General features: G+C 43.3%; 1 protein-coding gene across 2 annotated transcripts; it reads left to right on the top strand.

The window, feature by feature from the left end:
* Positions 1–2,091: 2,091 nt before the first annotated feature.
* SNAPC3 (small nuclear RNA activating complex polypeptide 3) lies at positions 2,092–25,482 on the top strand. 2 transcript variants are annotated; one of them, XM_030003241.2, is made up of 9 exons: positions 2,092–2,481; positions 9,920–9,997; positions 11,235–11,319; positions 13,198–13,302; positions 13,832–13,981; positions 20,068–20,150; positions 21,458–21,622; positions 22,683–22,790; positions 24,576–25,482. In XM_030003241.2, the coding sequence occupies exons 1-9, from the start codon at positions 2,255–2,257 to the stop codon at positions 24,721–24,723; spliced, it is 1,149 nt and encodes a 382-aa protein (XP_029859101.1). In that variant the 5' UTR covers positions 2,092–2,254; the 3' UTR covers positions 24,724–25,482. The 2 variants fall into 2 exon arrangements, with proteins under 2 accessions (XP_029859101.1, XP_029859102.1); XM_030003242.2 differs by lacking the exon at positions 2,092–2,481 and adding an exon at positions 4,697–6,500.

Raw genomic sequence — 25,482 nt, 5'->3', positions numbered from 1 at the left:
AAATTATCAGCTTTGGTATTTTCAACTTTGCTGCTCCTTGAACTTCTACTTATCCAGTCTTCCTGCTTGAGGTTTACATACTTCACATTGGGTTTTTTTAACTAATACAGAAAAACTCCAAAATCAAACCTGTCATGGGGAGAAGGAAGAGAGGCAGTGAGGAAATTTCATATATCTAAGTGAACAGCCCAAGGGGATTATTCCAAGAAGCATGAATAATTACAGCACAGTAGTCTCTAGCCCCTTAGAAACCACGCTCCCCTCTGTCATAGCACTGTGGTTGGCAGTGACCGCCCTTGCACTGGGGAATTCTGTGATGTTATTTGCATGTGGTCTTACAAAAATTCCAGCTCACTGATTTCCACAGTTTGGCGTGTTTGGTTTTCCAAAGGAGGTTTTTGAAGCCAGTATCTTATTTCCTCTCTCCAAACACTAAAAATCTCTGATCGTTTTCTGGAAGAGTAGCATTTAATCCTGCTACTCTTGACCTAAAGTTCTCTTACATGTTCATGTCAACACTGCAATTAGATCAATACAGCCCTGTTGCTTCCACCCTAGACGTGGCCACATCAGATAAGTGATGGGGTGTTTTCAAATTTCAGGTAATGCTGCAAGTACACAAAGGGGAAAGGTATGTTCATGACATAAACAGAGCACAGGGGATAACAACAAACACATAAAAAGGTAGGCATGGTTTCAGAAACTGGAATGAGAATGCCTCCTGGAACAACTAGCAGGTTTCAGGGAGGATACAACAGGTAGCGAGGGCAACAGCCCTTAATCAGGAGCTTCTTCCAGAGCTGGGGAGTGTCATGATGTGCAAAGGTGATGGATGAAGAAAGCAGAGGGTGTAGCTGGAGAAGGAAACAGAGACTGTCAATAACTACAGGAAAAGTAACCTGAAGCTTAGCAAAACTTCCATTATGAGGAATAATAACTGCAATTAAGAGGCAGAGGTGAGTGACAGCTAATAAAGAATTCAGCCCTGAAATGCAGTGCAAGTCTAAATATAACTGGGGGAGGTATAAGGGCTTCAGACCACGCTATCATTGCTGAATGAAGCAAAATACGGTTTTATATCATGGGATTGTGCTATTACATTCTTACCCCCTCCCCGCCAACTACTTTTCTTTGTGAAAGAGGCAAGCAAATGTTGTGACCTTCTACTCTTGGCATCCTCCCCCTTCCACACAGCTTGCAAAGAACCTGTCTCCTTTCGTGAACTTTTTCCGGTCTTGTCTTCACCCACTGCTCGAACAAACCACCTGCTAACACACCTTCTCGTCAAATATTATTTTCATGTAAGTAACAGGGTATTTGGGCTTGAAGCGAGTGAGAAGGCTGTGGTTCAACTGGTACACGCAACAGGTGTATCAGGTTAGCTCAATCCAGAATTAGTTCTGCCTCTTTCTTAACAGGTTGTGCTCATAGCACCTTTGTCACACTGTTCCAGCGGGACACTCCCAGGCACCCAAAGACGAGACTATTCTGCAATCATCCACTGTGGCATTCTTTGTATATTCCCTGAAACAATCGCTCCGGGAGCAACTGGAGCGCATCACTAATACCACAGGGGTAAGAAGAGAGGTGGTGGCCATAGGATGTATGTTCACTGTATTATTAAACACCCTAGCGCTACAGAAGAAACGGTTGACGAGCATTAAGTTTCACTTTTTTAGGAGAAAATGCAGTTTTTCACTAAAGCACGATGAAAAGCTTTGTACCGCTGTAAAGCCACGGACACAGTGCATTTTTAATGACTTGAGAAATTTTTTTTTTTTAGGATTTTTTTTTTTTAACGAACGCTGCCAGGCACCTCCCGGCGTCGCCGGAGGAGCTCTGCAGCCGCTCGCCCCCCTCCCTTCGCCGCCCTTCTGCCCGGCGACGCTGCCCGCGGCCTGCCAGGCCCCGCACCCGCCCCAGCGCCCCGTCCCTCCCCTCGCCCCCACAGACGCCGGCCGCGCCGACTGCTGGGGCGGCAGCCTTCCCGCCCCGCCTGCCCTTCAGAGCGCCCGGCAGGCACCGACACCGCTCCGGCCAGCGGCGGGCGGGAGAGCGGCCGGCCGGCAGCCTCCCTCCCTCCCTCTCTCTCTCCCTCCCGGCCGACAGCCGCCGCGGGAGGGCCCCGCCGCTCCCCGCGCCCGCCCCCAGGGCCGCGGCGCCTGAGGCGACCGTGACGCCTTTTGGCGGCGCCCGGTCGCGGTCGTCGCGGCGGACTACAGGCCCCAGCGGGCCGCGCGCGGGCCCGGCGGCCATGGCGGCGGTGGAGGCGGCGGGGCCCGCGGCCGCGCCCGACTACGAGGCGGCGGAGCTGTACACCCGCGTCTTCCGCGTGGGCGCCCTCGGCCGCTGCTGGCGGCAGCAGCTGGGGCCGCCCGACCTCTCGCTGGCGGCGGAGGCGGCGGCGGCGGAGCTGGGCTGCGCGGCGGCGGAGCTGGGCTGCGCGGCGGAGACGGCGGCCGAGCTGCGGGCGGTGTGCAGGTGGCCGCGGGGCCGGCGGCGGGCGGGGGAGGGGCGGCCCGACGAGAGGCTGGGGCCGCGGGGCGGGTGTGGGGGCCGGGGCCCGCCTGACGCTGCTCAGCCGCGGGAAGGGCTTGAAAGCAGCGCCTTTCTCCAGGCGGGCTCTTGCGGCCTCGGTGCCGGCGGGAAGCTTCTGGCCCCGCTCGGTGCTGGTGCGGGGGAGGCCGCCCCGGGCCGGGGGCGGCGGGTGTTGTCGCTCAGGCGCTGCACCGGCTCCTGACGAGAGGCGGGAGGTGGCCGGGCAACACCACCTCTGAACAGCCTTCTCCGGGCCTCTGCCGCGTGGGGTTTGTTTTGTTTTTTTTTTTAATCTCCCGGGTAGATACGCCGTGGAGAAGGCACACGTAGCTTTTCGAGAGGGTAGCGCTCCACTGGCGGAAACTTTACGTTAACGGCCTCGAGGTCGTGAGCAGACAGTGCAGCACTTAAGGAGTTACTGAAGTGAATACTGAGAAACGTATTTCTCGTTAGGTGGGTAAAACTTGGGGTATCGAACGTCTGCATGGTTTTTGGAGGCCCTAGTTGCAGAACGAAAGGCATACTTCATAGGAAGAAAAAGAGCGAGCCAGGCATCTGTTTGTGTTAACATCATCTAGATGAGTTCAGGTAGCTGGCGACATACATAGACTATTGGGCTTCTCTGGGCCCTTAGCCTCTACTAACCATTTCTGTCAGGGCGAATTCAAAGCTATGCAAGTGCTTTTTTGTGCAGGGGATAGTGCTGTTTGAGCAAGCAGTGTGGGTGGCCCTAGGGCCGGGAAATAAAAAACGTTCTCTTGTTTTGCACTTGCAACTTCACTCGTATTTGTGGACCAGTGAATTGCAAACTAGTGTTGGAAGAAGAGGAGAACCATCTGGGGGTTGAAGCAGCGGGATCTAACGTGCTAGAGCTGGACAGCTTTCAGGTCACGTGAATAGTGAGAATCATCTCTCACCTGTAGAAAAGGCCTGGTTTCAGGCAGTAATTCCTGCAGAAAGCTTCACAGTTGATGATTTGTCTACAGCTCATCGGTGAGGAAGACATGCCAGAGTCCTGTTGCTGTCTGTATAGCTTTGTGCAAGTTCTGTCCTTCAGTTATTGTTTCCTGAAAGGCACAGAAGTATTTACAAGCTATTTCAAATGCAAGATGGAGGTTGTTCACTTTCATGCACTGAATAGAATGAACATAGTCTCAGAAGTGATGCAGAAGGCATAATTTGGTAAATGTATCTAGAATTGCACTATATATTGAACTCTTCCTGAAGGCTTTTCCTTCAGTGCCCTGCATGCAAGATGCATATAAAAAAATGCAGGTGGTGTGTCATGAGCACGTCCTTCTAATGTTTTCAGAGTTACACCCAAAATTACGGGGATAAGGTGACAGTAAAAATAGTATTAGCAACATTGTTTGAGATAAAGTCATTAACTGGACAAAGTTAGTTTGATAATTATTGTTTGTTTAAATGATGATGGTACCTCGGAGGAAGGAGGAAAATAGGAACATTTGTTGCTTTAGTAAAAGGTAAAAAGAAGCAAACAGAGAATAGGAATAGGAGCACGGAGTTCAATGTCTGAGCCAAAATATACCTGTGTGAGTGTTGTGTGTAATGGTGAGAGCTTAGTAAGCCATTCAGAAGTCAAGACTTTTAGGGGCATGGTTAATCAGGAAGAAATCAACACTTACTGAATTGTAGCTTGCTTGCCTTGCCAGCAGAGAAGTTGCCCGGCATTCTCGCTTTTTCTGTTGCTAGCTTAACTAAAACGATGCTTTGCTTCAGCTGTCATAGTTCTGGTGACTAGGATAATTTTCTGCTGTTACTAGGCTTAGTAAAAATAGAGGTTGATGTTAGTATTAAGAACAGTTCATGTATTCTGGTGTGGCAGCAACTGTGGGAATTATCCTGTAAGCTTTCCCAGTGCAGATGTAGTCTCTGATTGCTCCTATGCCATGGCTTATTCTCTGCAGTGACCCTGTTGCTTGAGCCTGTCTATTGCTATTTTCACTTGCATGCAAGCAGATTTTCTCTACTTTGTTTATTTTTCTCCTCATTAATTCTGCTTTTTCTTCTGTTCTGCTTTCTTCAATCTATGACTGCTACATTTCATCTGCTGCCTGCATTTGCTGGTGATACAGAGCAGTGCTGTCTGTTTGCTGCTGAGTGTACTGTGAAAAGGTTTGCGAAAGAAAAAAAGGACAGGCAGTCTGTGAGGGGGAGAGAACAGATCATCTGGCAGCAGCTTGTTGACTTTGCAGGAGAATGAAGATAAACCTGCACATCCTGGTGTGACCTTTCCCCTGTGAAGGCTGGAAATCCCAATCCCTAATCTCCATGTGCTTTTGCTTTTAAATTAAATAGTCCTAGACTCTTGAGTCTCTCCTTAACATTGGCCAACCTCAAATCGCTACCTCTGATCACTTTCACTCGCCTGCTCTGAGCTGTTTGTATTTCTCTCTTGAGAAGAGATGAAAATACTGGACTACACCAAGATCTGTTCTATGGTGTCTTGGGGTCACATTTATTATTGGTGTAAATACAGTTTTCTAGGCACTGAATGAACACATCCTGGATATAAACACAGATTTTTCTGACTGAACTACTTGTAAGGGAACTTCTGGCAAGTTAAGGAGATTTTCTTTAGGTAGAAAAGAGATGGGAAGATGTGGATACTCCTCTTATATCTGTTTTTAAAGTAGTAATAGGTTAAGAGAATCTTTCATAGGCTCAGGATGAAGTTTTTCAATACCCATAGTTAAATCTTTTTTAGAATATGGTGACATAGTGTACATTTAAGTATTCTTGGCCGTTTAGAGTCTTCTGATGAGTAGAAATGGTATAACGTTTAAATGCTGTTTAACTCTTTGTGCATCTTGGTGTGTTGTGGTTGGGCTTTTTTTTTTTCTTCCTTCTATTTCCTTCCTGTAATACATTCCTGCAAACAGAATGCAGGAAAAAAAATTCTGTCTCCACTCACTTGAATTTGACTCACTAAGAACACTTTGCATATTGCTCAAGTTGTATGCAAACAATTGTTACGGAGAACACTTGGTTTTCGTCGGATTTTGAACAGGTATAAAATGGTGTCCTTAGCTAGGAGATTCCATCAGTGGTTCTCTTAAATAACCAAGGTTTCAGGAGGGTAAAGTTTTAAGTTTCATTCAAATGCCTTAGCGGTCTGTGAGCAAAGAGGTTTACCTTGGATTCGTTATTGGTATTTGAGCTATTGAAGTGCTTGAATGTTGGAGATGCTAAGTGATGGTACTCTGTTTTGCCTTCTGAGTGGTTTGTTCTGTACATGTAAGGCGGGCTAAGACTGAAATCAATGTGGATTTTAGGTAGGTCAGGGGAGGTGAGGCTTACAGGTACCTTATTCCACTTCAGCCCTAATTCACCTTCTTGTTTTATTAGAAGGGGTAGTTGTAAATATCTCTAGGGACGTGTTATAAAGCTGTATTAAGCTAGCATTATCGTCTTAACGTATTAGTATTTAGCGTCTTGTAGTATTAGTGTCTCAAAGGTGATGAAAGTACTGCCCTTAAAATATATGCAATATGAACAGTAATATAAACACTGTATCTGCTTATTACGAAAATATCAGAGAAAATACTAAAGCATCTTCTGATTTCTAAAACTGAGAAAGCTCATTGTGCTGCCAGAATATTCTGAGAAAAGTCACAGTGATTAAAGGCTTCACTGATAGTCTATTTCCATGTACAAATTTCCACAGACTTGCCTTTGGCCTTTTTATTTCTAGCTACCTTAAAACACCTTTCTAGGGGACATAAATTTCATATAACACTTTGCATGTTTTTTTCAAGTGAGACCTTCAATTGTTGTTCCTTGTCACTCTCCTACAGTTCACCTCGGTGTTCCTTAAACACTATGGCCAGTGTTTTCCCCTCTACCATAACTGAATGCACTGACTGTATTTGTCTTGCGTGCAGGGAGTTTTGTGTGTGGGGACACAGTGGAATCCCATGCTTGGGGCTGTCAGGAGTGAGGTATGCCCAGTGCAAACTTCGTATTGCCTGCACTTTTCATCTGTTAGGTGTATGACACTGACTACTTAGCCTTAATTTCTGGAGGGATTAACATATACTTTCCATTTGTAAAGCCTGGTTTCCTGGGGACCACGGACCAAGTATTAGTGATGTGGTTCCACTGGCTGCAGTGGAGTTACCCAGGAGGAGCTCCAGCATGGCCTGTGTAAAAGGCCATACAGGAAAGCCTTCCAAGGCTTCTGTGCATGTGATACAATGACATATGTCATGAATTATTAGACTGATTCAAAATACTGCCAAAAGTGCTCTGCGTGTAACATTCTGTTAGAAATTGAGGGTTTCTGACTTTCCAGGAGTGAGAAATGGCAGTATCTGGGCTTGCAATGGTCCATGGAACTTGTCAGGGATTCAGTGGCTGTTTCTCTTTGGACTAGCTACCTTTCTGTCCTTACAGGGAAAAAAGAGGAAGCGGCTTACATGCCTGCTATTTTATACCATGTCTGATTGGAGCTGTCTGCTGGGGAATGTTAGCTTTTTTCCTGCAGCAGGCAATTAGTGGGCATGATGTGGATACCACAGCCAGAGATCGCTGGCCTAGAGCCGTGGGAGGGAAGCACAGTATTGTTGGCAAGTTCTGACATTGTATGCATGCATAGAAGGGAAATGGGAAACTGTCACCTTTGATGCAGGTGAAGCTTCAAAATGGTAGGTAATAGACATTTTCAGATCCTGCAAATAATGTGTGTGGTGTTCAAAGAACAAAATACCCAGTCATTTCTTCAAAATGGCAGGTCTTCAAAGGGCTTGGGGCTTTTTGGTGAATGAGGTCCCTGATCTATGTGCAGGAAGGCTTAGATAAATAGTCTGGTCATGCTGGTGGGATGCCAGTTCTACGGAAGGATCAGTTGTGAGTTGCTTTACCTGACAGGGGCTATACATTAGTTCATTGTGTGGGCTATTCGTAACACTAATCTATGCTGAATGGAGAACAGCCCCATCTAAAAGGCTAATGCTTGTTCTGTGTTCTCCAAAGTGCTGTTTTCCTTTGTGTTATTTAAATTGCTGTTGCTCAGCAGTGGTTCAGTCTGCACTTGATACAGGACTCACTCAGTTGTCTCTGCCTCCACTTCCTCAAGTAGGAAGGAATCTAAGGATAAGGTTGATTCTGTTTCCAAGAGGTTGTAACTAATTGCTGCATAGTTTCTTTTGAAATGGTGCTTCTGAAGGAACCGCATTTTCTCAGTAACTTAAAAATAATGATTTTCTGTTTGGGATGAAATCTGGAAGACAGGAAAGTTAAAACTATTTGTGTACTGCTGGATTGTAAGAAACTAACTAAACAATAGTAAATTCAAATTATCTTCAATCCAGTGTGACTTTATTGGGTTGTCAGAACTAGGCCATCTACCCACAACCAAAATTTTGTCTCTGACTTTTGCTTATTGTCAGCTGATGCCAGTTGATTCCAGACTTCTGTTTCTCAATTACTGTATATTTCTGTATGGTTCCACTCTAAAGGCTTATTCATTACTGCAGTGATAGTATTACCTAGCTTAGTGTTGTTGACATGAGGAACATTGTAAGATTATAGTGAAAAAGAATATAATCAAATAATAAATTATATCAAGAATAAATGATATGCTCCAAAATTTTTTCCTGGACTTCACCAGTGGTTTGTTTGTCCTGTAAAGAGATGGGTTTGTGCAAGAGTTTGCTGGGATTCGAACTGCATGTGGACTTAGGCAGTGGTATAAGCCCTGCCTTTATATAGTCTGCAAACACTAGAGAGACAAAAGAGATAAAGTCTGATTCAAAGCGGGTGATACTTCTCTGTTTTAAATAATATTTTCTTGGACTGTTTTTAAGTTGGATAAAATTATTTTGTGATTAATACAAAATTATTACTGTCTTTGAGTCAGCATTATTCTGTATGTTTCTGAAAAGGTAATTGATACTATTGTAGTGTGTAATCTGAAGCCTTCAGGTGGATCATTTGGTCTGTTTGTGGAATGGCATGGGGAAACCTTATGTTAGAAAACTGGCAGGGGAGCAGATATGGTATGCCACAGGATTAATTTTTTTTGTGGCGTGTTTATGAGAAATTCCATCCTCATTTATGTTATGAAAACCAAACGTTTGTATGATCAGTTTAAATCATTGCTGCAACCAAAAGCAGTTCCACTTTTCCTTCCCACATCCTGCAGTGATTTGCACTGCAGCAAAAAACTATGGTTAGCTATACTTTGGATTCTGTGCAAACACAAGCAGAGTGAGGGTGAAAGGGGTCTCAGGATGGAAGGAAGGATACAAGGAAGAGTGGATCTGTCACTTCTGACAGAAGTGTTGTCTTATTCCCACTGAAAGAAATGTGGCATGAACTGATGCCATAATACAGCAATGACAGCTTGTGTAAATGTGGCTTGCCTGTGTTCGTACCTGGGGGGGGGGGGGGGGGGGGGTGGTTAGCTTTACCATACAGGTTGAGGTTGAGGTTGATGATGCCTTTTGGTTCAATCTATTTTACCATATATCATTAGAAAATGAGAATAGGTGGATGAGATTTGAAAAAGTGAAGTGGCATTTTTAGTTCGTAAGAAGTATTGGACACACATTTTGAATGGGGCTTGTTAAACCTGTGTAGGCAACTATGCTTCATGAGGCAGAATGCAAAGTAGAGGTAAAATTTACCCAATCTCTGTGAAAGCCAGATATAAATTCCAGGACTCTTTGTCTTCTGGTTCTTTATCTTAACAACCATACTGCCCTTTTGGCCTGATTTGGGCTTTAGAAGTGTCCTGGTTTCAGCTGGGATAGAGTTAATTGTCTTCCTCGTAGCTGGTACAGTGCTATGTTTTGAGTTCAGTATGAGAACTGAATGTTGATAACACACTGATGTTTTCAGTTGTTGCTAAGTAATGTTTAGACTAAAGTCAAGGATTTTTCAGCTTCTGATGCCCAGCCAGCAAGAAGGCTGGAGGGGCACAAGAAGTTGGGAGGGGACACAGCCAGGACAGCTGACCCAAACTGGCCAACGGGGTATTCCATACCATGTGATGTCATGTCTAGTATATAAACTGGGAGTAGTGGGGGATCACCAATCCGGGACTAACTGGGTGTTGATTGGTGGGTGGTGAGCAATTGCATTGTGCATTATTGGTATATTCCAATCCTTTTATTATTGCTGTTGTCATTTTATTAGTGTTATCATTATCATTATTAGTTTCTTCTTTTCTGTTCTATTAAACCGTTCTTATTTCAACCCATGAGTTTTACTTCTTTTCCTGATTTTCTCCCCCATCCCACTAGGTGGGGGGGGGAAGTGAGTGAGCGGCTGCGTGGTGCTTAGTCGCTGGCTGGGATTAAACCACAATGAGTAAGTATGAAAAAATGTATAATAGTTATTTTCTTTATTGTCCTAGCATTGATATGTTAATGTCTTCTGATAAAGAAAAGGACCCAGATGTTATTCCTGAAGATAGCAGTCTGCTAACTCTTCGGTATGTCGTTACAGTACACTCACAGTACCCTGATATGGGGTGGGGTGGAAAACAAGCACAAAAGCATGGCTGGCTGCTGTTTCCTTTCCAGGCAATGGTGTACTTTCTGAAACAGTGTCCAGAAATACTCTAAGGGCAGAAACATCAGCTTACAGTAGGATAATTGCTATGATCCTTCTGCTTGAATGTTACTTAGGAATTTTTTTATTAAGATATACAGAATATGCCATCTTTCTTATTGGAAGAACTTAGCGTTTCTGGACCTGGGTAGATCTGAACTAGTGCCTAAGTTTGGAGCATGCGGGGGACTTCTCATAATTATGTGCAGGAGGTTTCTCCAAAGCCTTGTGAAATAAAGCTGGAGCTCTTGCCTCTAGTAAGCCACAGTCACATTGTAACAGCCAAAGTCTAAGCACTGAAGTTGTAGCCGGATACCTCTTTATCTGAATCCACTCTTTACAGAATTCATTGATAATACCGGTGCATTTCAGAGGTTGAGCATGTTAATTTTCTATGAGTTAGTGAACTTTGAACTCATACTTGGCCAGTTCGGGCCTTTGCTGTACTTGAATTTCAGTTTGCGTAGTGCTAATGCAAAGAAATCAGTTAAGGTTGTGATCAGTGTTAAGTCTGCCTGTTACTGAACACCTTCAGGAAGGTCTGGAGGGTAAATAGACTTGTCATGGAAATTAAAAAAGGGTTTGGTGTTCATGCAGTGGTTAAATAAATGTATTTTAGTAGATATGCTATGTATGATATTCTTTCTTCTACAAATGATACTGAATTTTTTTTAGGAAAGTATTTATGTCATGCGGTTGAGAATATTTGTGAGTTTTTTCTTGTTTTTTGCTTGAACATGAATTGAGTTTGTCTGAAGTGGGAGTGATAGTTGAAACAGCTTCCTCAAAGGTAGAAAAGTGTTCTTTCTAGGAGAGCCTCTTTAGACAACATTTTGCTGTTTTTTCTTGTAAGTGTAAAACTGCCCACAAAACCCCTGTAATTTGCACATGAGGGGAGAGAAAAACACAAGCGGAAATCCCCAAGTGGGCCTGTGTACTCCAGGTTTTATGGGAGTCAGGAGACAAGAGTATTGTAAGTTAGTCTGTCATACTAAGACAGGCAGAAATCCTGCTCTTTGAAAGCTGCACTGTAGTGGCTTGTATCATTTAAAAATATACCTAGAGATTCTGCATGGAAGTTGTTGAACAAAATTTTGTCCTGTGTTCCTGCCCCTCAGAATTAGAAAGAAGGCATTAGAGAGGAGAGAAGAAACAATTATTGTGGATCGGGCTTGCAGACAAGAAACTCTTGCCTATGAGATGGTAAGTTCCCTGTCATCTTGTAGGATTTCAAGACGGTTCAGCATGTGCAAAAGCCAGCTTCTTGCTGCTTTTTTTTCCATCACTATGAATCTCTGTACACTGTAAATGTTTGCAGGTAATGATAAAGATTAAAGACGTTTTTAAGACAGATAGGACAGGAACTCTGCTCTTACAGTCTGTTAGTACCAAATGTAGTATGGAGGAACTCCAGCTCATTACTGCTCTATGACTGCTTTTATTTGATTGCTACTAAAGCATTGTGTAGGGTATCAAGTCTCACATGTGAACCTACTGTAGAGCTAGACAAAATGCAAAATGTTTTTGCTCCTGGAGTCCTGTGTTGCAATCTAAGCTTTAATGTGTAAATGATTGTGAGCTAGTTTCTGTAGGGCTGAAGGAGGAAGACAGTAGGAGCATGGTGGCAGTAAGTTCCTAATTCTGGGCTTTGTAACCCAAGTTTCTCAGCCATTTTGAGCTGTCAGGAGCCAGGAGTGTAGTGATCAGCCCTTCAAAAGCCATCTTGGAATTCCTTTAACTATGCTTAGTACCTCTTTTTTTAAGATTTCATCACAACCATCAAAGTCCTAAACAGGAAAACTTAAGTTCTTAAATTTTGCAGTGCTGGAGTCCATGGCTTGAACAAGTAGGCCATGAACTACTGTAAAAAGTAGGTATAGAAGTGTAGTGAGGAAGGAGCCTCAATTGTCACTATTAGATATTTCTTCCCCTTGAGGTTTCCTGGTCTGTCATGAGTGATCTTGTTTCTACTGTCCAGAGGCCCAGGCACATGATGTAAACATCATGTATCAGCTGAGATGCAACAACTGTGTTGGGATGTTGGCCTAGGGCATATCTGAGAAAATATTTGCAGTATCTTCATAAAGGGTTTCAGTGAGTGGTGTCTTAACTTCTGTTTCTGCAGAATGACCATGTGGTCAGTTACTACATCCTTTAAGGAAGCTGTGGTAACTGGTTTGCGTGTCAGAGCTGGTTGGGGCCACAGTGTCCTAGAACAGGGTGAGAGCAATAGGAAATGTGAGTTTGGAATGTGTTGCGTGAAGAAGGGAGATGCAAGGGATAGAACACAAGTATCTCTGACCTGAAGTCTCACAGCAGTACACGCTCCTGCTACTAAATCTGAAGAACACTTTGTGCTGGTGGGAAGTGTTTTTGCAGTCAGTATTCTCTCTTGATTTGTTGAAAAAGGAGGAAACTGATGGCCACAAAAAAGTGCCCTCCCTCATTCTCACAGCTGGGCTGTGTCTTAAACACAGTCTCAGATGGAAATGTGGAAATGCTTTCACTTCTTTTTGAAAATGTAGTGTGGCAAGGGCAGTGCTGGATTTTGGTTTTGGATTTTGAAGAACTGGAGACCTCCAGCTATGTCAAGCTTCCCTAATAAGAAGTGTTGCACTAATTCTTGTTTTCATATACCTCCTGATATGGCTAGTTTCTAGGTCAGTCTGTCTCAAGTTGAGGGTTGCAATCCCCCTTTACATGTGAAAGCATTCAAAGAGCATTTCAAAGCATTAAGTGATGGAAGTTGGTAGCAGCTGGGTTCCCTGAGGGCAGAGTGGCAGCAGGCTTTAAATCCTTTATGTAGGGCCTCTCAGTAGCCAAGGAGTAGCCAGCTATCTCGTAACTGCTGAAAGCACCTCAGTTTCTCCAGAGCTGAGGAATGAAGGAAAATCCTTGAAATCTGTAATTACAGCAGTTTCTCATCTTTCCGTCTTGCAGAAAGTAGGCTGTTACCAATTCAGAAGGCTACACAGTCAAAAATCGAGTTACAGTTAGAACAGCATTTCTCAGACTTTCATCTAGGGGCTATGATATATAAGTGGTTGCTAATATAATCTCTCTCTCTCTCTCTTTCTCCAGGAGTCACATGCAATTGGAAAGAGGCCAGACAATCCAACAGATCTAGTTGAGGAGGGAGAACTACTTTTAACTCTGAACATCTACTATCCTGTCATATTTCAGAAGGTTGGTACTAAATTCTCTAAGTTGTTTTCTGATGTCTCTTCCCTGCTGAGGTAATATCTTGCTCTCCTAAGCAATTAAAATCAGTGAGTCCACTGTGGGAGCGTGGCAAACCTTTCAACTGTGGTAGCTTCTTAAGGCTTTTTCAGAATCTGGTTTTCATTCCATTAGTGGTTTACAGAAGGAAATTTTTTACAGTAAGTACTCAGTAGTTAATTGATTTCACAGAAAGTTAAAAATCTGAAACTAAATACATGAAAACTGAAGTACTCTTTCTGGATTTGGGATAAGTGTGCTCAGACTTTCTGTCTTCCCTGCACTTTTCCAGTGGGGAATGTGACTTTTGAGTTTCTGAATAAAACTAGTAAATGGCAGCCTTAGGAAAGGCTGAGGCAGGATGCTGTTTAAAATCTTGTATGGCGAGGTCATGTGCCATATGGTGCCATTAATGACCTCAAGTCGTCAACTGAAGAGCAGTACTGATGCTGGCAAGCGATTTTTATTTTAAGCATGTATGCTGTTTTCTTCATAGCATAAAGATCACAAACCATATCAGACAGTGCTTGTACTGGGCAGCCAGAAGCTCACCGAGCTGAGAGACTCAATTTCCTGCGTCAGTGACCTCCAGATAGGTGGTGAGTTCAGCAGTCAGACCGATCAAGCACCAGAGCACATCAGCAAGGTAAAACCTTCTGTGTGGAACCCTCTACATGTATAGGAGCTTTGAAAACATAAGAGGAGAGAGGGAGGCAGAGGGTTTTTTTATTGTTTTTTCTTCAGCACTAAATTCAGCAGCATCAGTTCTGCTTGTGGGTTGCACTGCAAGTAAATACTTCCTGGTGGCACTACCAAGCTGACCTGTTTTGTGCGATGTCAAGAAAAACATCATTAATGCTACCGCTGGACAGTAGTAACACTGGCAGTGAGTTCTTGCATAGGTGTGTCGCCATGGACTGATTTTACTTTGAGCTATGTTCTACAGGACCAAAGGTAATAGCAAGCTAAATGTGGACCATCCCCCTCTGAATTTACATGCTTTGGTGTTTGCAACTGGGAGCTGATCAAAAGTAGGAATGAAGATTATTCCCCTCTCCCACAATTGCCAGGTGTTCTCTGAGGAGGTGCAAAAGGGTTCAATAAAGAAAAAGTACTCTAATTGAAAATACTGAAATTGCATCATTTTGATATTATATCACATATAATATGTATCATATCACAGAATGGTTGAGGTTGGAAGGGACCTCTGGAGGGCATCTGGTCCAACCTCCCTGCTCAAGCGGCCACCTACAGCCAGTTGTCCAGGACCATGTCTAGGTGGCTTTTGGATATCTCCAAGGATGGAGATTCCATAACCTCCTTGGGCAACCTATGCCAGTGTTCTGTCACCCTCACAGTGAAAATTCTGATGTTCAGAGGGAACCTCCTGTGTTTCAGTTGGTGCCCTTTGCCTTTTGTGCTGTCACTGGGCACCACTGAAAAGAGCCTGGCTTCATCTTCTTTGCACCCTCCCTAGAGGTATTTGTGTATGTTAATAAGATCCCCCCTGAACCTTCTCTTTGCCAGACTGAACAGTTCCATCTCTCAGCTTCTCCTCACAGGAGAGATGTTCCAGTCTCTTCATCTTCATGGCCCTTGTGGGACTCTCCAGTATGTCCAGGTCTCTCTTGTACTGAGGAGCTCAGAACTGGATACAGGACACCACATGTGGCCCTCAGTAGTGCTGAGCAGGGAGGAAGGATCACCTCTCAACCTGCTGGCAATCCTTCGTCTAACACAGTACAGGATCCCATTTGCCTTCTTTGCTGCAAGGCACATTGCTGGCTCATGGTCAACTTGGTGCCCACCAGGACCCCCAGGTTCTTTTCTGCCAAGTTGCTTTCCAGCTGAGGGGCTCCCAGTATTACCATAAGTTGGCACTTCAGAAACTCTCTAAGACTCAATTTTGGCGTTTTAGAAAGCAGGCATTCTTTATTGCAGCGCTGGGTACACAGGGGATTGCTCCACCTGTTGTATACACCAATCCTTTCAACAGTTGAGATTATATACAAAATGGATATACATATTCATGATTTTTCCTGGAAATAATTAACATATTAATGTGAATTCTGGGAACTCATTAATATATGTAAATGCCCTTGGCGCAGGTGCACTCGAGATCTTTGGTGGTCTTCAGGGGTCCTCTGGTGGTCTTCGATAGTCTTCCTCACTTGTCCGCTAGTTCACCCTCTTCTAGTGATTCTGCGCAGTGGGACACTTTACAAGTTTTGATACAACTTATCTTAAAGAATGTTCATTAGTAACTCTAATCCTTATCTTTTCTTGATTTTCATTCTTTTAACACAAGCCACACTGACGCTTTTAAGCTAAATTATCTAAAAAGGGCCTAAGGTTCTCATCTTCCCAGGGAATTGCAAGGTCGACCAAAAGCAATTTCCTCCGGTATCTTATACATTTTGCAACATACATGTTTTCTTATCCACCACTAGTCAGCATAACAAGGCCACTCTATTCTGCTCGCAACCCAAGATGTAAAGCATCTTGTATCACCAGGACATAGTGGTGGATGGGGTTGTTCTCCCCACGTGCAGGACCTTGCACTTCTCCTTGTTGAACTTCATGAAGTTCCTGTTGGCGCATTTTTCCAGCCTGTCAATGTCCTTCTGGGTGGCAGCATGATCATCTGGTACATCAGCCCCTCCTCTCAGTTTTGTGTCAGCGGCAAACTTGCTGAAGGTACACTCTGCCTCATCATCCAGATCATTAAGATATTAAACAGAAGTGGACCCTGTGTTGACCCTTGGAGTACTCTGCTAGTTACTGGCCTCCAGCTAGGCCGATTATCACACTTTGGGCCCCGCTCTTCCACCAATATTATATATAAATAATATAGTATATTATCAATATAATATCAATCAAATAATATATGATATACAATCTGAGAGAAACCAGAGGATGTTATATATTTGTATACGTAACAGTGAAAAGATGGCACATTCTTGTTTAAGGAGACAGAAAGACATCCCCGATACTAGTCCTTTCATTTATGTGAAGTAAATAGAAGAGTCTTTCTACCACTAGCTAGTAAAGCACTAGCTGATTAGTACTGAGACCAGAGAGTTGAGGCTCTGCTCCTGGGCCTGCAGAAGAGTCATATGAAGCTGCCATGGCCTCAGCAGGGCTGAGGTTAGGCTACCTCACATCAACAATTTCCCCGAAGTAAGTGCATGCCACCATACCTCGCCTTCCGGCAGGAGTTGTTAATGAGTGGTGTGCATTCATTCCATTTGTTTGTTTTCCTCAAGCGTGATTATGAACTTGCAACTTGCATTGAAGTATAGGCTCAGTGTGTGGTAAGTCTTCACAGTAAAATTCACATGTTGCTTCAGCAGACAGATAATCAGCCATCAGGGGGTTAGAATTTTCTTTCAGTTTAGGAAGGAAGTGGCACCATGACCTGCCAGAAATATGTTAGCTTTTCCAAACAGAGAAGATAACTTCTGATAATTTAAGGATCTTAGACTGATTTAAATCAGAGTGGTGCTCTGAGAGTCTGCAGGAGAGACTGTGTAAATAAGTTAGCTGTTGATGACAGCTTTCGCTTCTCTTGAAGTGCAGTTTGAGTACATGGGCTCAGTGAAAGCATCAAGTTGCTGCTCTTATTGGTTAAGTAAACAAGTGTAGCTTGTCAGCTGATACAGAGAGAATGAGAGAGACTTCTGGGATTTTACTGGCGTAAATAGGCCCGACTTCTTTCATTGCTGCTACTTCTGGGTTTTGTGATTTTATTCTTTGCTTTTTCTTCATTGGGCAATGATCAATGGGATGAAATTTAACAAGTTTAAATGCTGGATTCTGCAGCTTGGACAGAGTAACACCAGGCACAAATATAAATTGGGAGAGGAATGGCTGGAGATCAGCCCTGCAGAAAGGGATCTGGAGGTGTTGGTTGACAGCAGGCTCAACATGAGTCAGCAGGTGCCCTGGCAGCCAAGAGAGCAGAATGCATCCTGGGGTACATCAAACGCAGCATAACCAGCCGGTCAAAGGAGGTGATTATCCCACTGTATTTAGTGTTGGTGCAGCCTCACTTTGAGTACTGTGTGCAGTTCTGGGCCCCACAATTTGAGAAGGATGTGAAGGTTCTTGAATGCATCAAGAGGAGGGCAACAAAGTTGGTGAAAGGGCTGGAAGGCATGTCCTGTGAGGAGCCGCTGAGGACTTTGGGTTTGTCTGGTTTGGAGAAAAGGAGGCTGAGGGGTGAACTCATTGCTCTCTACAGCTTCTTGAGGAGGGGAGGTGGAGAGGGAGCTGCTGATCTCTTCTCCCTGGGATCCAGTGATAGGACGTGTGGGAATCGTTCAAAGCTGTCAGGCAAGATTCAGGCTGGACATTAGGAAGCATTTCCTTACTGAGAGGGTGGCCAAACACTGGAACAGCCTTCCTAGAGAGGTGGTCAAAGCCCCAAGCCTGTACACGTTTTAAGAGGCATTTGGACAATGCCCTTAATAACATGCTTTAACTGTTGGTCAGCCCTGAAGTGGCCAGGCAGTTGGACTAGATGATCGTTGTAGGTCCCCTCCAACTGAAATACTCTGTTCTATTCTGTGCCTTATTTGGTTTGGTTTGGTTTTTTGGTAAACAAACACCTTAGTCAAACCAACATCCGGGGAATGTTTAAGAGAACTGGGCAATATTGAGTTATTTTATTCCACATATATGGCTACTTTTAACAAGGATCATGGATCTTTTATGTGGTTACTACTACTGTTGGGATTCCCTGGAGAAACAATAGGGCATCCCTCCTTGCAAACTGAAGGATAATGCAAAGTCTGGGAGGAAGCAATGTTTGAGTCATACCTCTGGCCAGCATTAATCAGGAAAGACCTGACTCAAATTCCCAAGAAGTTTATAACAGTGGCTCCCTTGGCCTTCTGTTCACTATGACAAACAGCTGTTTTCTGAAATTTGGAGCAGCTTCAAAGGACTGGCTATTTCAGAACTGTGACCCACAGAAGCTGGTAAGGAGTTGCCAGAGCATGGCAGTACTTAACAGTTTGTGGTTAGAGAGCCAGGGAGGGTGACAGTAACAGAGCTGAAACAAATTGTGAGAATGTAAAACATTCCTACCACTGTGCCTTCATGCAGGTCATCTCCAGTTATGAGTCCCATCTCTGGCCCCAGTGTCTGCCATTTCCTGTCTTTGACGCCTTAGAGTTAATAGCTCAGAGAGACCTCTGGGCACAAAGGAGCATTCATTCTCTGTTAATAAAGACACTTTAAGACTGGTCTGAGGATCCAGAGTACCTAGTTGTCCGCAGTTTTCCCATTTGATTCTTATTTAGTCTGCTTGTGCCGCTGTACCCAGCCTGTAAAATCATTCATGTTCACTTCTTGTCTTTCACTCTTTCTCAGCCTTTTCTTTTCCACTGTAAGCTCTTGCAGGTCAGAGGCTGCCTCTTGCCAGACATGTAAAAAGTTCATCAGGATTCTGTGACTTAATGAGCAGTGAGCAACTCCCAAGTTACAGAATTGGAGTGAGCTGGTCACCATGTTAGTCATGGAAAGGAACCAAGCTCCTTGCTCCTTGAAGTTACCTTCCCCAGTCATTATGTCTGACCTGCCTGCACATGCATCTGTTGATGAATAAACACAACGTTCACTTAACTGAGAGCTGTGATACAGTGTAATTAGAGATGTAAAGGTTGGGACCGCTTCAGGATGGTAAAACTATGTGTTGATGCATATTGAAGACATTCTTTATCAAAACGCTCTTAAGGCCCATCAGTGAAGGATTCCTTGCAGTTTTCTGTATACTTGAAGAAAATACAGGATTTAAATAGGCTTTGTACAATATCTGAATGCCAGTGTATAATTGCCGATAAAGGTTTTTGCTGAAAGGTCATGAAACACTGCTTTTCTTCAAACTGCAGTTGAAAATATGGAAAAAATTGTATGCTGTAACTTAACAGGTCAACTGTGTATGTATACAGGGTATCTTAGCATCCCTTGTATGTGTTGTAGCTGTGCACAGTTGTATATACAGCATATGCAGAATGGCTCCCTGAGCAGCAGTCAGTACAGAAGTGTTCCACTCTGCAGTGGTTTGAGAGGGTTTAGTCTATGTCCTTCAAACTCTCCTTATTTCCAGTAATGAATGCTGTGCAAGGTAGCTGACCTGTTTTCCCAAGCCTAGGATAGACTCGCATGTTAGCTGTATTGCTCTTGAAACAAAGGTGATTTTGGGGGGGGTATATTTTTTTCTTCAGCAAAATGTAATAAAGTACCTGAACAATATGGTTCCCTGCTTGCTGTGGGTTTTTGATCTGAGGCATCTCCCTGCTTCAAGGTTCACTGCAGAAGGCTGTCTCCTGCTTCTTGTAACTGATTCTTAAGCCCTGCACAAGTCTTGTGATCAGTTTGATAATATACACTGCTATCTGGCCTCAGTCTTTAAGGAGTTATAGCACAAACCAAAACAACACGCTCTTATATGCCAGAAAGAACTTGGAAGAGGACAATTTAAAGGTAAAAAGGTTATGTGGGTAATAAAGCACAACCTTTCCTGGTCGTCTTCTCTCTGCTCAAGCTACTTGTTCATATAAAGGCTGTTTTGACAGCAACAACAGAAGATGGAGCTTATGGGAAGCAGATACCTTGTTTAGATACTTAAAGTGCTTGTTTTTTGACATGTTCTTGTTTAAGGTGTTTAATCTCTCATAACACTAATGCAGACTAATCTCTCTTTCTTTCTCCGTCTCTCTCTCTCAGGAGCTCTACAAGTCTGCTTTCTTTTATTTTGAAGGCATCTTTTATAATGATAAAAGATACCCAGAGTGCAGAGATCTGAGCAGGTACAGTATTTGAAGACGTTGATGAAGGAAAACATTAAGGGACAGGAAATTTATTTCATTTTGGTTATGATTTCTGGTATTTTGAAGACTGGAACATCTAGTGTATGAAGCTACCATGGGCTTTTCTTACTATCTTTTCATGTTGTATTGTTTTTTACATAAATGTCTAACTTTACTTGCTCTACTTACTCCTTCTGCTCACTTCCCTTCTGAAAAGGGGATGAATGCATTTTTTTCCCCATAAATCCTGTTTTGCTCTGTTGGATGGATTGCTGTGGAAGGTGACAGGTGCCAGTCTGTACTGGCTTTTTAAGTGCACTCCCTGACCACCAAAAGACTTTCCTGTGAGGTAGAAGATGGGTCGGAAAGACAACAAGCTCAGCTGTGTGGAAGTCAGTTGTTCTGCTCAGTCTTGAAAATATGCTGAATGCCTTCATGGTAGAGTCAACAAGGAGACTGTGTGACTGTTGGGAAAAGAAATCTGAGATAACATTGCCAAGAGTCTCAGGTATCTCTTGTTTGGAACTATAGCTCACACTGGTTGAGCACAAGTCATATCCATTCAAACTATACATAGTAGTTCATTTTAAGGAAGTATGGGCTTGCTGACACACTAGTGAGATTTAGGAGATCAAGATGTTAAAATGGATAGTATGGAAGAGCTGTGAGTTTGGACTCTCTTCTTGTTACACCAGACTTGTCAGAGAAATTCATTATTTTTCTCCTTTTCTTTCTGTCCATGAGCAACAGTGATCTTCGTGGAAGGGCTTGTGATAACATACGCAGTTTGTAGAAGTGAGATGCCTTGTATGTAGAAGTATGCTGAAAAGCCAAGAAATAATTGCACCAGTGGCTGGTGCCCTTCCAGTGCTAAATTTTGGAAGTGTAACTGTGCAGTTGTCAGCTTTGTGTTTCTCCTTGGCAAAAACAAAAAACCCCTTTTTAATATTGGCCAAGGGAGCAAAAATGACCTGCTGGTAACCTGAATTACTGGAATGCTGAGAAGTGTGCTGCAAACAACTTGACCTCGATGGGTGCCATCAGGAGCACATGCTCTGACTAGAACTCCTTGGGAAGCTGCCTGGTGGGGATTTAAAGGGAGGTGTTCCACAAGAACAGTGCACAGTTCTCTGGGTTTGTGTTATTGCTGTGAAATTACCTTAAGTTATTACAAAATATTGTGAGCTGTTTTGATTTCCATCTTTTTAACTGTGTCCCGGTGAAGAGTTTTGCATGTCCCCCAAGGCCTGCCTTTTCTGTGCATTCAGTTTATGGCATTGCTATGCTGATGACCTTTCTGTTTTCAGAACAATTATTGAGTGGTCAGAATCTCATGACAGAGGCTATGGAAATCTTCAATCTGTTACAATGGAGGACTACACATTTAATGATTTGTCCCTGAAAATTGGCTTTCCATACCTTTTCTGCCACCAAGGGAACTGTGAGCACATCATTATCATCACAGATGTAAGGTAAGTTACTGCTGTTTGGGAGTCCTTAGGCAGTTGAAAGCAAGCTTTCTGTGGACAAACTTCAGACGTTAAATGCTGAATATTTGTTAGACTAACTTTAAGATTATTCTGCTGCCTTCTGCAGGGCTTATTTAAGATTTTATTCCATATACATGTCACTAGCTCTGCAAGGAAGAAAGTAATCTCCCTTGCATTTTTTTCTTTTTTAAATAATTTGTCTGTATAAAAAGACTGCTTTCTAACTAGCATGGCATGACTATGGTATGGGAGGAATGGCACCCACTGTAAAGAGTTCATTTCTGTGCAGGGCCAGTGTGTGGCTGATTTGTATACTGGTTCTGCAGCACCAGAGAGCGGAATGCTGTTAATGGCTCTGGCTGGAGTCAACTGGACTTGTTAGTTTAGACTTGATGCTGAGGGGCAGGCACTGAAAAGAAGACAATAGGAGTGGAAAGAGTGGGCTGAGGTGGATAAGCAAGGGAGAGAAGGAGGAGGTGATAGTGGCTGTGAGGTGGCAACCAGATCAACAGTAGAACTATTGTGTATACTCTGCTCAGTGCATAATGGGTAGAGAGAGCATTCCTCTGATTGTCTGTAGTGGGTGACAGATCATTTTCAGTTCCCAGAAGCCTGATGTACCTAAGCATTGTTAATAAATGGTGCCTCCCAAGAGGAGTACAACCCAGAGAAAGGCATAGATGTTGCAAGTAGGTGATCTCAGGATTTTGAGCCTCTAAACATCCACCTGGTGATGTTTTTGCCTGTTAGTCTATGTAGGCGATAAAAGCTTTGAAAAGACCATCTAAAGTAGATGGTCTGAAGACTTCTGAGTTACTACGTAAACTGAATTTACTTCTGACCATAAAATCCAGGGATGGTGCCACTGGCAGCCTATCTTCAGGTCTTCATCTGTGTTAAGAAATGCTAAACAGAAGTTTAGTCATAGTTTACACAGGAATTTAAATCATGCCTTATTTTCAATGTCCATGCTTACGTTCAGATAAATTTCAATGTGGCTGAGTCTTTATTGTATTTTATGTATTTATTTATTTCCTTCAAGGCTCATTCATCATGATGACTGCCTGGACAGGAACCTCTATCCCTTGCTAATAAAGAAACACTGGTTATGTACCAGAAAATGCTTTGTGTGCAAAATGTATACAGCCAGGTACGCTACATTCTCAATCCTTTTAAATTGTCTTCTTAAATAAGTCTTTCTAGGTGCTGCTACTGACTTAAAAAAAAAAAAAAATCAAGGCTCTGTATGTATTTGATAAGGTGTGTGAATAATCTTCATGCAAGTATTCTGAAATCTTACTCTTCAGGCAGTTGTCCTGTCCCTACCCAGGAAAAGGCCTCCTGCAGGTAGCGTTCATTTGGAGATGATGATTCAGGATGATCAAAAGAACTGAAATGATGAAGAGGTTAATTATTTGGCTCAGGTTCTTTTGCATACGTAGAGCTTGGCTTTTGATCAATTACTTTTGAAAATCCTACTTTTGGGTGAAAGCACTGCATTTTTTCCCTGTGACAAGACATGTAATTCAAATTCATTTGCCAGAAGGTGTACAGAGCTTTCATTAAATCTAGCATCTAAGTAGAGGGAAGTATGGATCTGTCCAACTTTAATATAGTAAAATCTAGAGATTTTTAAAAGGCATGTAGCTTTCCTCACAGGTAAACCCCTAACCTCTACATGGAAACTCTGTGCTGCGCAGCTGTACTTGAAAGAACCTTTTGTGACACACAGATTTTCTGCAGTTAAGGGAGCAGAATGTGAATTTGGTGTTCTTTATACTCTTTACTCCTGTTTACTTAGACATGAGAAAGCCTTTCAATAGACACAGTAGAAATTTCTCTAAAGGAGTTCTACCGACTAGGCTGGACTCCCTGATTTTATACGTCTGAATGATTTATTTACAGAAACACTCGCCACCCTTTATTTTTTCCCCCAGGGCAGCTTACACTCTCAGCCTTAGTTTGACACAGCAGCTGTGTCCTTGTTATCTTGCTTGTTTGGCCTTAAGACTTCCCTGGAATCAGGCAAAGAGCCAATTCCCCTTGTGATGGGAGCCCATCTTAGTGTTCCTAGTGGAGCCCCTAGGATACCTTCAGAAGTGGCTGTAATCTGTGAGGCATTTGGCCATAAGGGGAGGTGGAGCCAAAGGGTCAATATGGGGGAAAGATGGGATGGGGAGGGCATTACCAGGGGTGATGTAAATGCATTAAATTAAAACCAGGATTAAGCACTAAGCTTAGGTGGGGAGATGCTAAACCATGGATAGCAGAGCTGCTTTGGCTGGCTGTCCTGCATGTTCTAATCTGTGCAGATAGCATCTTTAATCACCAGAGGCCTTGAGCTGTCATGGCCTCTTGAGTGCTACCATAAATTAATTGCTCGGTGACATGGCAGGCCCTCCTTGTACTGGCAGCTGTGTTCATGTTAACTTCAGTTCTTGCTGGAGTGTGCAGCAATCCTTTCCTGGTCTTGTCTGCATCATCCAGGCCCTTCTTTTAGACTCATAAATGGATTTCGTTATTACTCAGTTTGGGTCAGTCACGTGCCTGCTCTCTATCACAGTTTCTTATCTTAAGGGAAAACAGATTTATCTTTTATGACTTAAATGGCCATAGGGTGGACAGAAGATTATTTGGGGGGGGGGGGGGGGGGGGGGGGAAGTTATGCACCGTACCAGTTACAAAGGTTTGAGGAGTTCCTCAGGAAATGCTGCTGTAGCAGTGTAAGATAGCAGCTGGGGTTGATGGTAAATGGGTGTGGAGTTTGGAAAACAGCTGTACGGTTAAGGTGGGATATACGCAATATGGATAGCGCCTGGTCAGTGTAACATTATTACTGATGTTTGTTGCTGCCATCCCCAACTCTGAGTGTTGAGATGCTTGTCACAAATGTGTTGGACTCACATGGAAAACACTTGTATTTTGTAACCTGCAGGTGGGTAACCAACAAAGACAGTCTGGCACCAGAGGATCCTTGTTTCTTCTGTGATGTTTGTTTTCGGATGCTCCATTATGATGTGGAAGGCAATAAACTGGGGGAGTTTCTTGCATATCCTTATGTGGATCCTGGGATTTTCAATTGAAACTGACATGAGCCAGAATGAATTCAATAAACTACAATGGTGAATCTGTTGCTCTGGCTGTTAAAACCACCAGACAGCTTGAGTTTTGAGTGTATTGCTGGGTTTTGGGTTAGGCTTTTAATCCTCTCCCCTGAGGTGGAAGGAGGCCTCTGCACCTGAAATCCTTCTGGTGTGCTTTTCTGAGTAAGTAAGTATGATTTTAGTAAGTTAGCATGGAAAAATACGCTCAGACATCTACTGTATTTTAATCAGTTACATTTTTTAGCAGTACAGTAGTTTGGAGACTATGGACTCTATAAAAATATGGATGTTTAAAGAGAGAATACCTTGCAAAGCAGCTGTGATTTTGAGAAGTTCTGTGCATCCAATGCTCTGTTAACCTCAAAGGATGAGAAGGTCTTTGGGCATCTTACCTTGAAAACTCTGAACAAAGGGTGGATAGCACTGAATTTGTGGGGAGGAGAATGCTTTGAGTGAGAAGCTCATAGTGCCTGTTACCTTCCAAGGTCTTTCCTGCAAACGGGGGTGCTAGCAGCTGTCAGGTACTGCTGTCCTTGTGTGCTGACTCTGAGGATTGATTAAGTGAAGAGTAATCTACATTTCACTGATCAGATTGTAGTCTGCCTTTCAAATAACTTCAACTGTTTACAGTGCATACAGTTTTAACTGCTCATAAAGTAGTGTTCATTGTACACTTTTTTTTAGTATCATTGTTATTGTAAATTTTGTTGTTTTTTATTAAAACGTGACCAATTTGTA

This window comes from Aquila chrysaetos, chromosome Z (assembly GCF_900496995.4).
Source record: "Aquila chrysaetos chrysaetos chromosome Z, bAquChr1.4, whole genome shotgun sequence".
In the NCBI taxonomy this organism is placed as follows: Eukaryota; Metazoa; Chordata; class Aves; order Accipitriformes; family Accipitridae; genus Aquila; species Aquila chrysaetos.
The sequence above is the reverse complement of the archived record's forward strand: the minus strand, read 5'-3'. Positions and strand labels throughout refer to the sequence as shown.

Bases quoted from the DNA above. Each gene is read 5' to 3' on its own strand.
- SNAPC3 (XM_030003241.2), top strand. From the start codon at position 2,255: ATGGCGGCGGTGGAGGCGGCGGGGCCCGCGGCCGCGCCCGACTACGAG. The intron at 11,320-13,197 runs GTAAGTTCCCTG...CTCTTTCTCCAG, and splicing joins AAACTCTTGCCTATGAGATG to GAGTCACATGCAATTGGAAA. The intron at 21,623-22,682 runs GTAAGTTACTGC...ATTTCCTTCAAG, and splicing joins ATTATCATCACAGATGTAAG to GCTCATTCATCATGATGACT.